This window comes from Zeus faber, assembly GCF_960531495.2.
Source record: "Zeus faber genome assembly, chromosome: 2".
NCBI classification, from domain to species: Eukaryota; Metazoa; Chordata; class Actinopteri; order Zeiformes; family Zeidae; genus Zeus; species Zeus faber.
Window position 1 is genome coordinate 27,176,861 of NC_137189.1, and position 13,897 is coordinate 27,190,757.

At 46.5% G+C, this 13,897-nt stretch overlaps 1 protein-coding gene across 1 annotated transcript in view; it reads left to right on the forward strand.

Moving 5' to 3' along the window:
• Positions 1–13,897, forward strand: part of aox6 (aldehyde oxidase 6) — a gene marked incomplete at its 3' end in the record, with an annotated part of 45,645 nt that overhangs the window by 15,649 nt on the left and 16,099 nt on the right. The window contains exons 8-18 of the mRNA XM_080023814.1: positions 141–221; positions 959–1,103; positions 1,202–1,294; positions 1,587–1,738; positions 1,895–1,988; positions 2,154–2,263; positions 2,565–2,749; positions 2,966–3,128; positions 3,482–3,571; positions 3,714–3,883; positions 4,680–4,806. Of these exons, the coding sequence (XP_079879940.1) occupies positions 141–221; positions 959–1,103; positions 1,202–1,294; positions 1,587–1,738; positions 1,895–1,988; positions 2,154–2,263; positions 2,565–2,749; positions 2,966–3,128; positions 3,482–3,571; positions 3,714–3,883; positions 4,680–4,806 (1,410 nt within the window). The remainder of the gene's footprint in view (positions 1–140; positions 222–958; positions 1,104–1,201; positions 1,295–1,586; positions 1,739–1,894; positions 1,989–2,153; positions 2,264–2,564; positions 2,750–2,965; positions 3,129–3,481; positions 3,572–3,713; positions 3,884–4,679; positions 4,807–13,897) is intronic.

Here is a 13,897-nt window from a genome sequence, read left to right on the forward strand (position 1 = left end):
TTGTAGTTGTCCTTGTCTCGTTCAAGTCAAATGGTGCATTCAAGTCGATTGGTGCGTAAAACTCGAATGGTGCGTTCCAGTTGAATGGTGCATTCAAGTGGAATTGTGCATTCAAGTTGACATTGCTTTGTGTCTTTCAGGATGGACCTCAGTTGTTCAACAAGAAGGATTTTCTGCCTCTGGATGCCACCCAGGAGCTGATATTCCCCCCGGAGCTGATTGTAAGACCTCAGATTAACAATAACAAATTTAGTAGTTGACACAAGACAATGAACAAACAATTTGATTCCGACAACCAAATAAAACATGCAAGATTCAAGATTCAAGATTTTTTATAGGTGTGTTCAAGTTGGTTCATAATCCAGATCGGGATTCTCAAAAAGTAATGAAAGATTTTAATTAAGTAATTAAATCAATAATTTAAATGTAACTGATACTGATGTGATAACAATATTTGAATTGAGACTAATTCAAACAATAATTTAAATTTAAGTTATTGAATTTAACAATTAAAATTATATAAAGGGACACGTGTTTTTATTAAAAAGTTGCATTTAAAAAAATTACAATTTAGCCAGAGGTATTTACTAGTTACATGTACTCAGTTACATGTACTTCAAGATTGGTGCGTTCAAGTCAATTCAATTTGTGCGTTTAAGTCAAATGAGGCGTACAAATTCATTGCATTCAAATCGATTGTATTCAAATCAATTGGTGCACTCAAGTCAATTGTGTTCAAGTCGAATGGTACGTTCAAGTAAATGGTTGACTTGATTAATAAATTAAAGTTGAATGGTGTGTTTAAGTCCTTTGATGCATTCTTGTCCTTTGGTGCGTTCAAGTCCACCCGTGCACTCAAGTCCATTGGTGCTATCAAGGCACTCTTGATGCGTCTCCCTAATACTTTAACAATAAACATGCCCTCCCACTTAAACCTCTCTCCCCTACAACTCACTAGCTGATGGCGGAGACGGAGCCCCAGCGGACACAGACCTTCCGTGGGGAGAGGATGACCTGGGTATCCCCCGTCTCCCTGGAGGAACTGGTCCAGCTCAAGTCCAGCCACCCCCGGGCTCCTCTGGTCATGGGCAACACAAGCATAGGTCTGTCTCAGCCTGTCCAACTCAGACTCTTTATTACAAAGGTTTGATCGGTCTAAAGTCAGAATACTGAGGCGTATTCCCTTTTGTTTGTGTCGAAGGTCCAGAGATCAAGTTTAAGGGCCTTGTGCATCCAGTCATTATCTCGCCCACCAGAGTTGCTGAGCTGTTCGAGGTCACCGAGACGCCCCAGGGTCAGTTCTTGTCAAACCTTTCACTGTGGCTACTCAACAGGACTGTCTTCAGGGGATGTTAGGGGGGTTTAGGCCAGACCAGCTGTCTCACAGCTCCTAGACTGTCTCCTAACTACTTGACTGTCTCCTAGCTCCTAGGCTGTGTCCTACCTCCTTAACTGTCTCCTAGTTCCTCGACTGTCTCCTAGACTGTCTCACAACATTACGCATCACATAATTAACTCATTAACTCAATTAACATTGTACCTCTGACATCGTTAAAATTATCGCCCAAATAAATCTGTCTCTGTAGGGGTCTGGCTGGGGGTGGGCTGCAGCCTGTCCCAGGTCCGGTGTGTCCTGGAAGGGCTGGTAGGACGTCTCCCAGGGGAGAGGACGGAGCTGTACCAGGCCCTGGTCAAGCAGCTGTCCAGCCTGGCCGGGCAGCAGATAAGGAACGTTGCGGTGAGTAGGCCACTGGGAAATAACATGTTTGCACACTGGACCATCATGACACAAAAATGTCCTTAACCGCAGCTGTCATCTCCCGTTCCGCATTAACATTGTTACATTTTCTTGTGTCCATATGGCTATGTGTTATTATGTTTATGTGTGTGCCAGACTCTGGGGGGGAACATTGTCAGCGCTCTCCCGAACTCTGACCTGAACCCAGTGTTGGCTGCAGGACGCTGCAGGATCCGAGTCACTTCAGAAGGTGAGACCATCCATGACCACGACAGGGAGCATGTTAGCGTCAGCGTGTTCCCTCCTCCCTCCCAGGGGGACGGCAGGAGATTCCCCTCGACCAGGACATTTTCTGCGATTTGGTTGGATTGAGTTAGCATGTTAGCCTGTCAGCATGTTGCATGCTCTCTCCCAGGGGGACAACGGGAGATTCCCCTGGACCAGGACTTCTTTGTGGGATTCAGGAAAACCGCCCTGAGGCCGGAGGACGTGGTGGTGTCCGTCTTTCTTCCTGAAACCAGGAAGGTAAGAAAATCCCAAAATAAACAAACAAAACAGTAAATCACAGAGAAGAAACGGTTCACAAAATACATATATAAGTTTTATATATTAAACAATATATGTAATTTCGCCATCATTTTTGTGCATCATGTTTGTGTGTCAATGTTTATTCTTAGGTTCATTGTATCTTACCAAATTTTTATATTTTTGTCATTTTTTTGACTTATTGGATATTGGCAATTTCTGTATGTTGTATTTTAATTCTAAAACTTTATGTATGATAAATAGGTAAATGACGTGGTGTACTGTCTTCTGCGTCCTGCAGGGGGAGCTGGTGCGAGCGTACCGCCAGGCCCCTCGGAAGGAGAATGCCCTGGCGACGGTTACTACGGGGATGAGGGTGTTGATTGGGGTGGGGTCCGGGGTGGTACAGGACCTAAGCATCTTCTACGGGGGGTTGGGACCCACCACGGTCAGCGCCACCAGGACCTGTGCCCTGGTGGTGGGAAGGTAGAACTACACCTCTTTATGAGTAATGTCATTACTAATACATTACTTCTCTGATACCAATACTTGTAAAACAATTTAATTGTATTGTAATTCCTCATTGATCAGCAGTTTAAAGGAGAACTCAAGTTTTTTTACCCAAACCAATTTTTTATAAAAAAAAATCCACAACATCCTTTTCTTGTGGAGTTGGTTCTAAAGTGGACCTCCTTTTTCAAGGATCTGGGACGAGGAGACCCTGTCCCAGGCCTACGACCTCCTGCTGGAGGAGCTGGTCCTCCCCCCTTCGGTTCCAGGCGGGAAGGTTGAGTTCCGCCGCTCCCTCACCCTCAGCTTCCTGTTTCGCTTCTACCTGGAGGTACATCAGGTGCTGACGGAGGAGGTAGGAATCCTGTAATTGGTCCATTGGGCAACCAGCACTCCAGCGCCTTTTTTCTGAATAATGAGCGCTGATCTGTTAACCCCTGAAAAAGTTAGTACCCGTTGCCAACTTCTCCTCCTGGTTTCATATCCCTCGTATCACTCCACTTAATGATAATGCTCATGCTAGTGAGTGCTGCCGTCTAGTGGCGTTCCATGGAAACCAAATGGAAGACTTCAAGAGATGAATGAGGACGTTGAAATGAATATCCCATTATCCCACATATCCCAATATCCCATCCCATTCAGCATCACATTTAACCATTAATGTAAATAAATAATGCTTGGTTGTTGAGGCCTCTTTCTGTGTTGTAGGGCGTGATCCAACATCAGGTTCCTGGCCCTGTGAGGAGCGCCATCAGGCCTCTACCCAGTCAGATCCAGCCCGGCCTACAGAAGTTTCAGGTCAGAAACTCTCAGACAATTATTCACACATGTGACATCTTATCTTTGTCTCGTCTCACCTCACCTCACCTCACCCCACCTCACCTCACCTCGCCTCACCTCACCTAATCTCACCTCACCTGACCTGATCTGATCGTTCCAGGCTGTGTCGGAGGCCCAGAGTCCCCAGGACCCAGTGGGACGTCCCATGATGCACCGCTCTGCGCTGAGCCAGGCCACGGGTGAGGCCGTGTACTGCGATGACGTCCCCCGGATAGAGGGCGAGCTGTTTCTGGTGCTGGTCACCAGCTCCAGGCCCCACGCCAAGATCCTGTAGGTTCTTCGTAGGGTTTCTCACACGGTTCCTCATAGGGTTACTCATAGGGTTCCTCACAGGGTTTTTCTCAAGGTGCTGAACAGGATTCTTCTAAGGATTACTTGCAGGGTTACTCGCAGGGTTACCGGCAGGGTTCCGCTCTCAAATTCCTTTGCAGGGTTCCTCACAGGGATCTGGCAGGGTTCCTCTCTCAAAGTCTTTTGCAGGGTTCCTTGCAGGGTTCCGGCAGGGTTCCTCGCAGAGTTACCCGCAGGGTTCCTTTCTCAAAGTCCTTTGCAAGGTTCCTTGCAGGGGTTACTCGCAGAGTTCCTCTCTCAAAGTCCTTTGCAGGGTTCCTCGCAGGGTTACTTATAGGGTTCCTCACAGGGTTACTCGCAGGGTTCCTTTTTCAAAGTCCTTTGCAGGGTTCCTCACAGGGTTACTCGCAGGGTTCCTCTCTCAAAGTCTGTTGCTGGGTTCCTCACAGGGTTTCTCGCAGGGCTCCTCTATCAAAATCCTTTGCAGGGTTCCTTGCAGGGTTCCTGACATGGTTCCTCGCAGGGTGTCTCGCAATATCTTTTGATGACATTAAGCCTTTATATTTCATGTTTGATATTTTATTCAGGTATGCAGCCACTCTGATCCCAATTACCTAGTTCCAGGTCAGGTGTGGCTGCTCAAACCACACCATCCCGACACCACATACCCCCAACAATGTGCGACCACAGAAGCGCCTGGTGACAGATGTAGAATTTTGGTCGGATCAGTCAGATGTTCTCCTGAACCTCAGTATCTGTGTTGCCGTGGTAACAGGGAGGTGGACGCCAGCTCAGCCCTGCAGCTTCCCGGGGTAGTGGACCTGGTCACCTGGAAGGATGTTCCAGGGAAAAAGGTCCGAACAATAGAACGCTACGAGGAGGAGCTGCTGGCTGAGAAGGAGGTGATCAGTCATAATTCAATTATTACGTTTAATTATCAGTTATTATTCAATGATTCAAATTTACTTGTGTAGAATGTGTAATGGAGAACTTCCTACATACATACACGCATAAACATGCATTCTTATGCATACACATACAGTATATACACATACATATCTCAGTAGACATAGCTAAAGACAAAGTTAAATTCCACCCCTGTCTGCCTATATGAAGATAGACAGACAGGGGTGGAATTTAGCTTTCAAAGGTTGGGGGGAACACAGTTATTACAGGCACAAATCCTCAAAGGGGCTTTCGTTTTTCAGATACCCCTACCTGAGATGGAACAAAACACAACCATGTTTTTTCTCCTAATTTTGATACGTCCCCAAAATGAATGGTTGTAACAAAAATATTTTATACAGCAAAATACAGAAAAAAGTGATGAATATGGTCAATATATTGACTCACTCCATAGGTGAAAAAGTTCAGAAGAAAACCACTCTGGAGATGATGGGGGGCTGGGGGGGTACCTACTTAATCGCATGTAATTTTTCACCTAATGCTTGGATTTAGTTCAGATTTGCACTGATATCTTTGCCCTACAACTCAAAGCAAAATGAATATCAAAATATTATATTAACTAAGTATTTATTCTAAAACTACTCTAGATCAGAGGTACTAAAATTGGTGGACCACAGTCCGGATCAGGACCCTGACGCCATCCTGTCCGGACCCGGAACCCAGGACCCCATAAATTATTGAGAATTAATACATTTTGACGGAGCATTTATACTTTAATCTGCACAAATTTTATTGCCTTTACGGTACTGGAGGAGCGGTCCAGGAGCGTCACGGACCAATTGCATGTATTGTAAATCATCTCACGTGATGTTACTCAGCCAATCAAATCTGCGCATTCCAACAAGCGTCTCACTGTCACACATAGTCGAGGGACGAGATGAGAGAGGAGAGTCACACAGTGAGAGAACTAAGTAGGTCAGTCAGAGAGAAGTAATTTCACATGGCGTACTCTAAAAAGGACAAAAGAACACAGCGAGAACAGAGCTTTTAATCAAGAATGGACAGATTCAAAACCAGTATTTTTCATATGTTCCGAGACCGTGGCGATTATTAAAAGCGGCAACGTGAAGTGCGAGACAAAGCAGAGATCTTTCGAACAAACACCCCCGCTCAAATGCTAACTGAGAGCACAGAAAATAAACAATCTGAAAGCCCAATATGATCGATCAACCAGAATCCTATCACATTCATTCACTGCCCCAAACGTGCTCCTTAATGTTCAATTAAAGTTGCTTGGATTTTGGGTCAACATAAAAAAACATTTACTGATGGAGAAGTTGTCAAGGAGAGCATGAGTGCGGTAGCTGACACCTTATTTGAGGGAAAACAGAAAGAAGAGTTTTGTGAACAAATAAAGCAAATACCTATGTCAGCATCATCAGCCACAAAGAAAGCTGAAATGTTAACCCAGGATGTGCTCGCACAACTGGATGAAGCAATTCAAAAGGCTCCATGCGTAGGCTCAGCTGTAGAGGAGTCCACTGATGTGTCTGACAATGCTTAGCTTTTAGTTTATGGGAGGTTCTTCAACAAGGAGAAGAACGAGTTCTGTGAGGACCTGTTAGGTGTTACACCCCTTCAGACCAGTACAAGAGGAGAGGACATCTACCTGGCCATAAAGGAGATGCTAGCGGACAGGGGAATAGGTGAAAACAGGTGGTTTCAATAACCACAGATGGAGCCCCTGCCATGGTAGGGAGAGAGAAATGAGCTGTGGCAACAATGAAAGAGGACAAGTACGAGTATGCTGAAGTGATGAAACAGTGAGGAGAATGATTAACTTTCTCAGGGCATCCTCTTCCCATCAATATCGCATGCTCAGGGAATTCATAAAAGAACTTGATGCAAATGCTGATGACCTTCTGCTGCATTCTTATGGCTCAGCAAAGGCAAGGTGTTGGAGCGTTTTTGGTCAATCCGAAGGGAAATCCCAGCTTTCTTGACACAGCTGAGGAACCATAAGGCCTTCTCTTTTACCTTCTCTTTTAGAAGATGAGACAAACAGTCTTTATTCGTCACGCAACACACCACACTACAACACATGCTTGCACACACCCACATGCACATGCTTTGATGGTGGCCGGTGAAATGGATCCTCTGCTTTTGACCCATCCTGGCTTGTCCTTCCTCCGGGGGCACAGCCAGGAGCAGTGGGCAGCATACGTGGACGCGCCCGGGAACCAAGTGATAAATGTCCATCGCTGGTCAGACGATGATGGGTGCATGTTTTTGAGGGGGGTCCTTACTGACGTGAGGTGGAGGAAACCCCATGTGAGCACGGGGAGAACATGCAAACTCCACAGAGAAAGGCTCCTATTTGGGAGATAACCCGCCGGAGCACGGTGCCAACAGTGCCCCAGGCGGGAATCGAACCCAGGACCTTCTTGCTGTGAGGCAGCAGTGCAATGCACTGCGCCACCGTGCCACCGAAGATAGAAGAAGATAGATATTGTGGCTTTTTTTGGTTGATATGACTTCACACCTGAATGAACTGAATTAAAGCTACAGGGCAAGGACAATCCAGTTTGTGACCTGATGACAGTGGTTCGCTCCTTCCAGAGGAAACTTGAGGTGTTCATGGAAAACCTGCAGGGAGACCGTGCACACTTCCCAACAGTGCAGGAACAGGTTCAGGGTGAGAGAGTGGTCTCTTCTTTTGTAGACTTTGTTGACAAGCTGATTGTAAACTTCAGCAGACATTTTGACAGCTTCAGCCTTGGACAGCAGCTCACCCTGTTCATTCGGAATCCATTCCTCATCAAGGATATCAGGGGGTTCTCAAAGGAAGTCACACAGCACTTCAAGTGGGTAAATGCTGGGCCTCTCCAAATGCAACTGGTTGATCTCCAATCAAATGTGGCCCTGAAAGAGCATTTTGGAGGACCTGACCCCGCCACTTTCTGACGACAAATAGTCTCAGAGACAGCTTTCCCAGGTCTGAGGAAAGTAGCCTTGAACATATTAACCATGTTCAGCTCCACATACAGTTGTGAGGCAGCTTTCTCCCCAATGAACATTATTAAAACCAAATATTGTTCATGCTCACCAATGAGCACCTACACATGCGCATTCCAGCCCAGATTTAAAATCCTGGCAGGACAAGCTAAAGCTCACTTTTCTCACTGAACAGGAGAAAGTGTGGAGTGGCGGGGTGTGAAATATGAAGGAAAGGAAGAGAAAAAGTGTTAAAGCCGTGTTGGGATGGTGTGGTTGGAGAGGCCACACCTGCCTGGTTCTAGTTCATTTGGATCAGAGTGGCTGCATACCTGTTGCTTGTTGGTTGGTCTAACGAGCAACAGGTAAAACCCCCTTCGCCACATACACTCAAGAGAGGAGCCTGATTCATGTCAGATGTCTATCTGCGTCTGGGTTAATTCCAGCTGCCCCACACTCTACAATATACTGGTGTTTACAACCCCCGTCTTCTGTGTCTCTGTGCCGGAAGTCCCTGAACATGCCACTTGGGTAGTAGTTGGGTCGTGGTCAGCAAAACTGCAACAATTTTATATAGACTAATATAAGTTATTCTCATTTCTATACTCTCCATTCATTCTCTATGTAATTTGCTACAACTTATAAGATACAAACACAATTCCAACTTCCATACCTACAGAATTACACACACACACACACACACACACACACGCACGCACGCACGCACGCACACGCACACATACACACACACACAGTATGTGTGGTGAGTATGAAAATGATGTGAATAAAATACAAGGGCCTTTACAGTCACCAGATTTCAATCCAGTTGAACACCTATGGAGGATTTTGGACCAACATGTAAGACCATGCTCAGCGTCTATACCGTTGGAGAGGGTATCCGAATCTGGGAGGTCCCGGAACATGTTCCGACAGGATCCGGCACAAATTAAGCCCTGAGTGGTTCTAAGCCCGTTGGGGTGGGGTTTCTCTGCTGTGGTCCCCCTTGTCATTTCAAATTATTAACTTCTGATTTTGATTTTTTATTCTAAATGGGATGTGAAATGATCTAATGGTACACGAATATTCCTGTCTATTCATGCACCAACATCCAGAACTTCAACACACGTCGCATCACACAGGTAAAGGGGCCAAAATGAGTGGGTCGACCCCGGTGTCCTGTTTCCATCAGAGACGATCAGAGCCGGAGCCGATAAAAACCTTTGTCTATTGTAGGGTCATTTGACCCGGGACTGAAACCTGGGTGTAACCCTTCCCACTGATGATGAATGCCGGAACTTAGCGAGTGCTATTGGGTTTTTTGCGCAGTGGGAAAGAGGTATATATTTGTAGGAGATTGTTCTTGCACTGCTGCCTCACAGCAAGAAGGTCCTGGGTTCAATTCCCGCCTGGGGCGCTGTTGGCACCGTGCTCTGGCAGGTTATCCCCCAAATAGGAGCCTTTCTGTGTGGCGTTTGCATGTTCTCCCCGTGCTCACATGGGGTTTCCTCCACCTCACGTCAGTAAGGACCCCCACCAAAAACATGCACCCATCATCGTCTGACCAGCGATGGACACTCATCACCAGGTCCCCGGGCGTGTCCACGAATGCTGCCCACTGCTCCTGGCTGTGCCCCCGGAGGAAGGACCAGCCAGGAGTCAGACACACATTTGTCACACACTAGCACACTAGCAGTGTGTGACAAATGGGAGAGATCCGTTATCAAGCAGGAAAAAAAAAAATTTGAGTATGAGCGGTGAACTGGCAAAAAAAACTAGTATTGTTTAGCTGAAGGGTTTTATTTCTCCATGCGTCTGTAAGTTTGTATAAATCAATAAATAACAGGAGAACCTTTCCGGATTTGGAAAATGCACTACCAGGTCAAGGTCTGGACTTGTCTAGGCCTGGGTGCAGCACGGAGTTGAAGTCACCTCCCAAAATCAGATGGTGTGTGGGGTGGTCCTATAGTTGAGCTATAAAAACTGTGGGTTGGACCTGAACATTAGCATAAACAATTTGTAAACCAAAAAATATTTTCCAGCAACAATTTTGTGTCTGCCATTATTGTCAGCAATTACTGAGGTTGGAACGAAGAGAACAAAGGGATTCCTTGTTTGATCAGTATGGCTGTGCCTCTGGACCTAACCTCATATTTGGAACAGAACACTGTCCAATCCAGCCACTCTCAGGTTTAGTGATTTAATTTGTGCAGAGGTGGGTCTCTTGTAGAAAAATAATTTCTGAGCCCAGAGATTTTAGGTGTGCAAACACACGGCTGCGTTTAACTGAGTGGTGGATCCCTTTAATATTCCAGCTAGTGAGCCGAATAGAGCCCTAAGTATGTTACTGGAACTAGGTTATGCCATAGTATATTAAAAGATGTGTAATGGAATCAAGTGGATCAGAACTGGATAATTTAAAGGCCCCATGTTCAGTCATTTCAAAGTAAAAAAGTGTATAAAAACGCACACAAATAAAAGAAACAGAAAAGGGGAAAAAAAAGGAGTCCTAAATCCCTGTGCAGATCTCCCGGCAAATGGAAGATCACACTTACCTCCTTTTAAGGATGTGCTTAGTGACAGGGAAACCTCAAAGCTTTTAAGGCACAAAAGGTAAAGTAGTATGATTAGTATAAAACAAACAACAGTGATAACAGTAATAACAGCATCAGGAAAAATTTGCCTAAACCTATGGTACAGTAGAAACATTAGCATCAAAATAAAACCTTTATAAAGAGCACCAAACCTATAGAATATTGAAATGAAACAGTCCAGCATGGATATTCATTATCCAAAGGTGGAGAACAATATTGACTCAAGGTGTTGTTATCAGTTTATATGTTTCTTATTTTCTGTGCAGGCCTCATAAAGAGATTAGGATGATGACTGTCTACCTGTTTGAGTTTTGGAGGTTTTGCTCCATGCAGTAATAGGTGATGCAAAGTCTGGCAGGATTGGAGATGCCAAACTGGACTCCTTCTAATCCTCGGAGTTGGTGTCTGATGCCATTGAAGGCTGCCTTGGCCACCCATGCAGTGTAGTCAGGGTAGACTGAGATTGTCATGTCTTTCACCATGATCCTCTGCTTTTCCCTGGCAAGACACAGTATATTGGCACGGTCAGCATGGTAATGAGGGCGTGCTATAATGATCCTGGGGTGCTGTCCTGGCTTTGACACCGGCTGCAATGATCTGTGGGACCTGTCTATCAACGGGGCATCATCTAAATTGAATGCTTGAAGGCCCTCTGGTACCCCCACGATCCTAATGTTATTCCTCTTGGATCTAGACTCTAGATCTTCACATTTGTTTTGTAACGAGTCAATCAAAACCCCCAGCCGTTTTACCACCCGTTTCAGAGCCGCAACGTCGTCACAGCAGGCAGTCAGGCTCCGTTTCGTATCTCCCATTATAACCAACCAGAGGTTGATCCTCATGCCTCACCCTCCTATGGTGGGTAGTGATAGGCTGAGAGTCGATAGGCTCCTGCTCCTGCTCCTGCCCTGCTCACCACTCTGAAAGGTCCAATGACCCCGGGCGCCAGTTTATTGGACTCTACCCTCAGTGGCAGGTCCTGGAAGGAGGGTCAGACCCTCTGCTCAGGAAGGATTGTGGGTGCCGCCTTCTGCCATGGGTCTGGTGCTGCCCGTGTCCTCCTCAGGTACTCTGGCAGAGATCGACGATCCTCTCAGCCGATGGGACCCCCACCTCTGGCTCCTGCAACAGCAGGGGCTGTTATCAGAGTATGCACTGGAAGGGAGACATTACTGTAGATGAGGATATTAAGGTGTTGTGTGCATACTCAAGAAGAATCTTGGGTCTTTGAAAGATGGTAATGACATGATGTTTTTGATGGACACTGTTTTATTGCCCGGCCCAAATGCATGCACACACATTCATGCACACAGACAAAGACCCACACACAGACATTCATTATGGGAGAAGGATGGAAGAAAATAATTACCCAATAAAAAGTCTTATTCATATAAATCAAAAATAAATTACAATATGCAATCATTATAAAATGATAGTATAATACATGTAATAAATATAGTATAATAAAATAACAAGTAATAATATAACAATTACAATATAATAAATATAGTCAAACTAATAATTGTATGTACTAAATATAGCCAACGATATAATTCTGACCTCTTACACCGGAAGTAATTGGGACCAATCCCATACACTCACCAGTGCGCACGTACACACACACACACACATATATATTTAACCCATCCTGGCTTGTCCTTCCTCCAGGGGAACAGCCAGGAGCATTCAATGACACACCCGGGGACCTGGTTCCATATGTCCATCGCTGGTCAGATGATGATGTGCATGTTTTTGGTGGGGGTCCTTACTGATGATGGAGGAAACTCCATGTGAGCACAGGGATAACATGCAGATTCCACACAGAAAGGCCCCTAATAAGAAGATAAGCCACCAGCCACCACCACCACTGCTGTGAGTCAGCAGTGCAATGCACTGTGCCACTGTCCCATCATGCCACACCAGATGAGGTAGCTGCTCCAGGAGGCGGAATTGGAGGACACCAGCCACCTCAGGGTTGTCTCCAGGTCCTGGTTGATCCTCTCTGTCTGACCATTGGAGTGTGGGTGGTATCCTGAGGAGAGGCTAGCCATTGCCCCGATCAGGCTACAGAACGGCCTCAAGAACCCTCCTCAAGAACTAAACTGTGGTGCCCCTGTCCAGGGGCAGACCAAACACCCAGAACACACCGGCGAGAGGAATGCCCCCACTGTGAGACCTGGGAGCAAGTGGCAGTAGGGACATAGCTGTGACCTGGTGGACGCAGCCTTGGTCTCCCCGTCTCTCCCGCACTCTAGCGACCACGGTCTCGATTCCCCACTGGACTTGTGCCACAATCCTGGATCCAGAAAGGATGGGCTCGGGAGAGTTCTCCATCGCCGGGGAATCGAACTGCCTGGACAGGGTATCAGGCTTCAAGCTTTTAGACCCTGAGCGGTAGGAAAGGAGGAAATAAAAGTGGTAAAAAATCAGAGCCAGCAGGCTTGGTGGGAGTTAAGTCTCTTTGAATCCAGTATATAGGCAAGGTTTTTATGGTCAGTCCAAAGAATGAATGGATGTTTGGCGCCCTCTAACAAGTGTCTCCATTCTTCCAGAGCCCACTTGACCGCCAATAGCTCCACTTGCCATTATAATAATTTCGCTCAGAGGGTCAGAGTCTGTGGGAAAAGAAGGCACAGAGGTGAAGATTATTGTCCCCTGAGCGTTGGGATAGGACCTCCCCTACTCCCATATCAGAAGCGTCAACCTCCACAATGAAAGGGAGGTCAGGGCTGATATGGTTAGAACCGGAGCAGAGATGAAACGTCCCTTGAGGGTGCTCAATGCTTCCTCAGCCTGAAAGGACCAAAGGAAGGCACGCTGCAATGGAGCTGTAGTTGCAGATGAAACGTCTGTAAAAGTGAGCAAAGCCCAGAAAATGTTGTACCAGCTTGATGGAGGTGGAATTTTGTCTTCCCTGGATCCATTGGATGTTGCCTTTTGAAATGATAAAGCCATGAAAGGACATTGAAATGTCAACATTGAACTCACATTTCTCGCATTTGATGAAGAGGTGGTTGTGGAGGAGGCGATGAAGAACTTGCCGAACGTGCTGGTCCACCAATCCCCTCAAGGGGTGCTGTTGGTCCTTCCAGGAGAGTGAGGCTGCTAGTAGGACCCCAGAAGGTGCAGATTCAGGAGCACTGACGGAGCTCGTCACAGGTCTCCCCCTCCCTGGGTGAGCCCGACCTTTTCCCGAAATCTCGGGGCAGGAAGCACGGAAGTGTCCAGAACCTCCACAGTCAAAGTAACACCTCTCCCTCATTCAACGTTCACGTTGTGAGAGAGCCGAGCCTCCCCCAAGCTGCATAGGTTCATTGATGGTAGGTGGTGGAGTACTCGGGGAGCTTTGTCTCTCTTTGTGCATGGTGGTGATTGCTGTTCCCAGATGGCCGTGGCCCAGGAGAGTACCCTCCCGATAAGGGCCGTGATAATTTAAGCTATCTTAAGACGGCCTGTAGGGAACCTGTCCACTTGCGTTTCAAAAGTCAATTCACACTGGGTC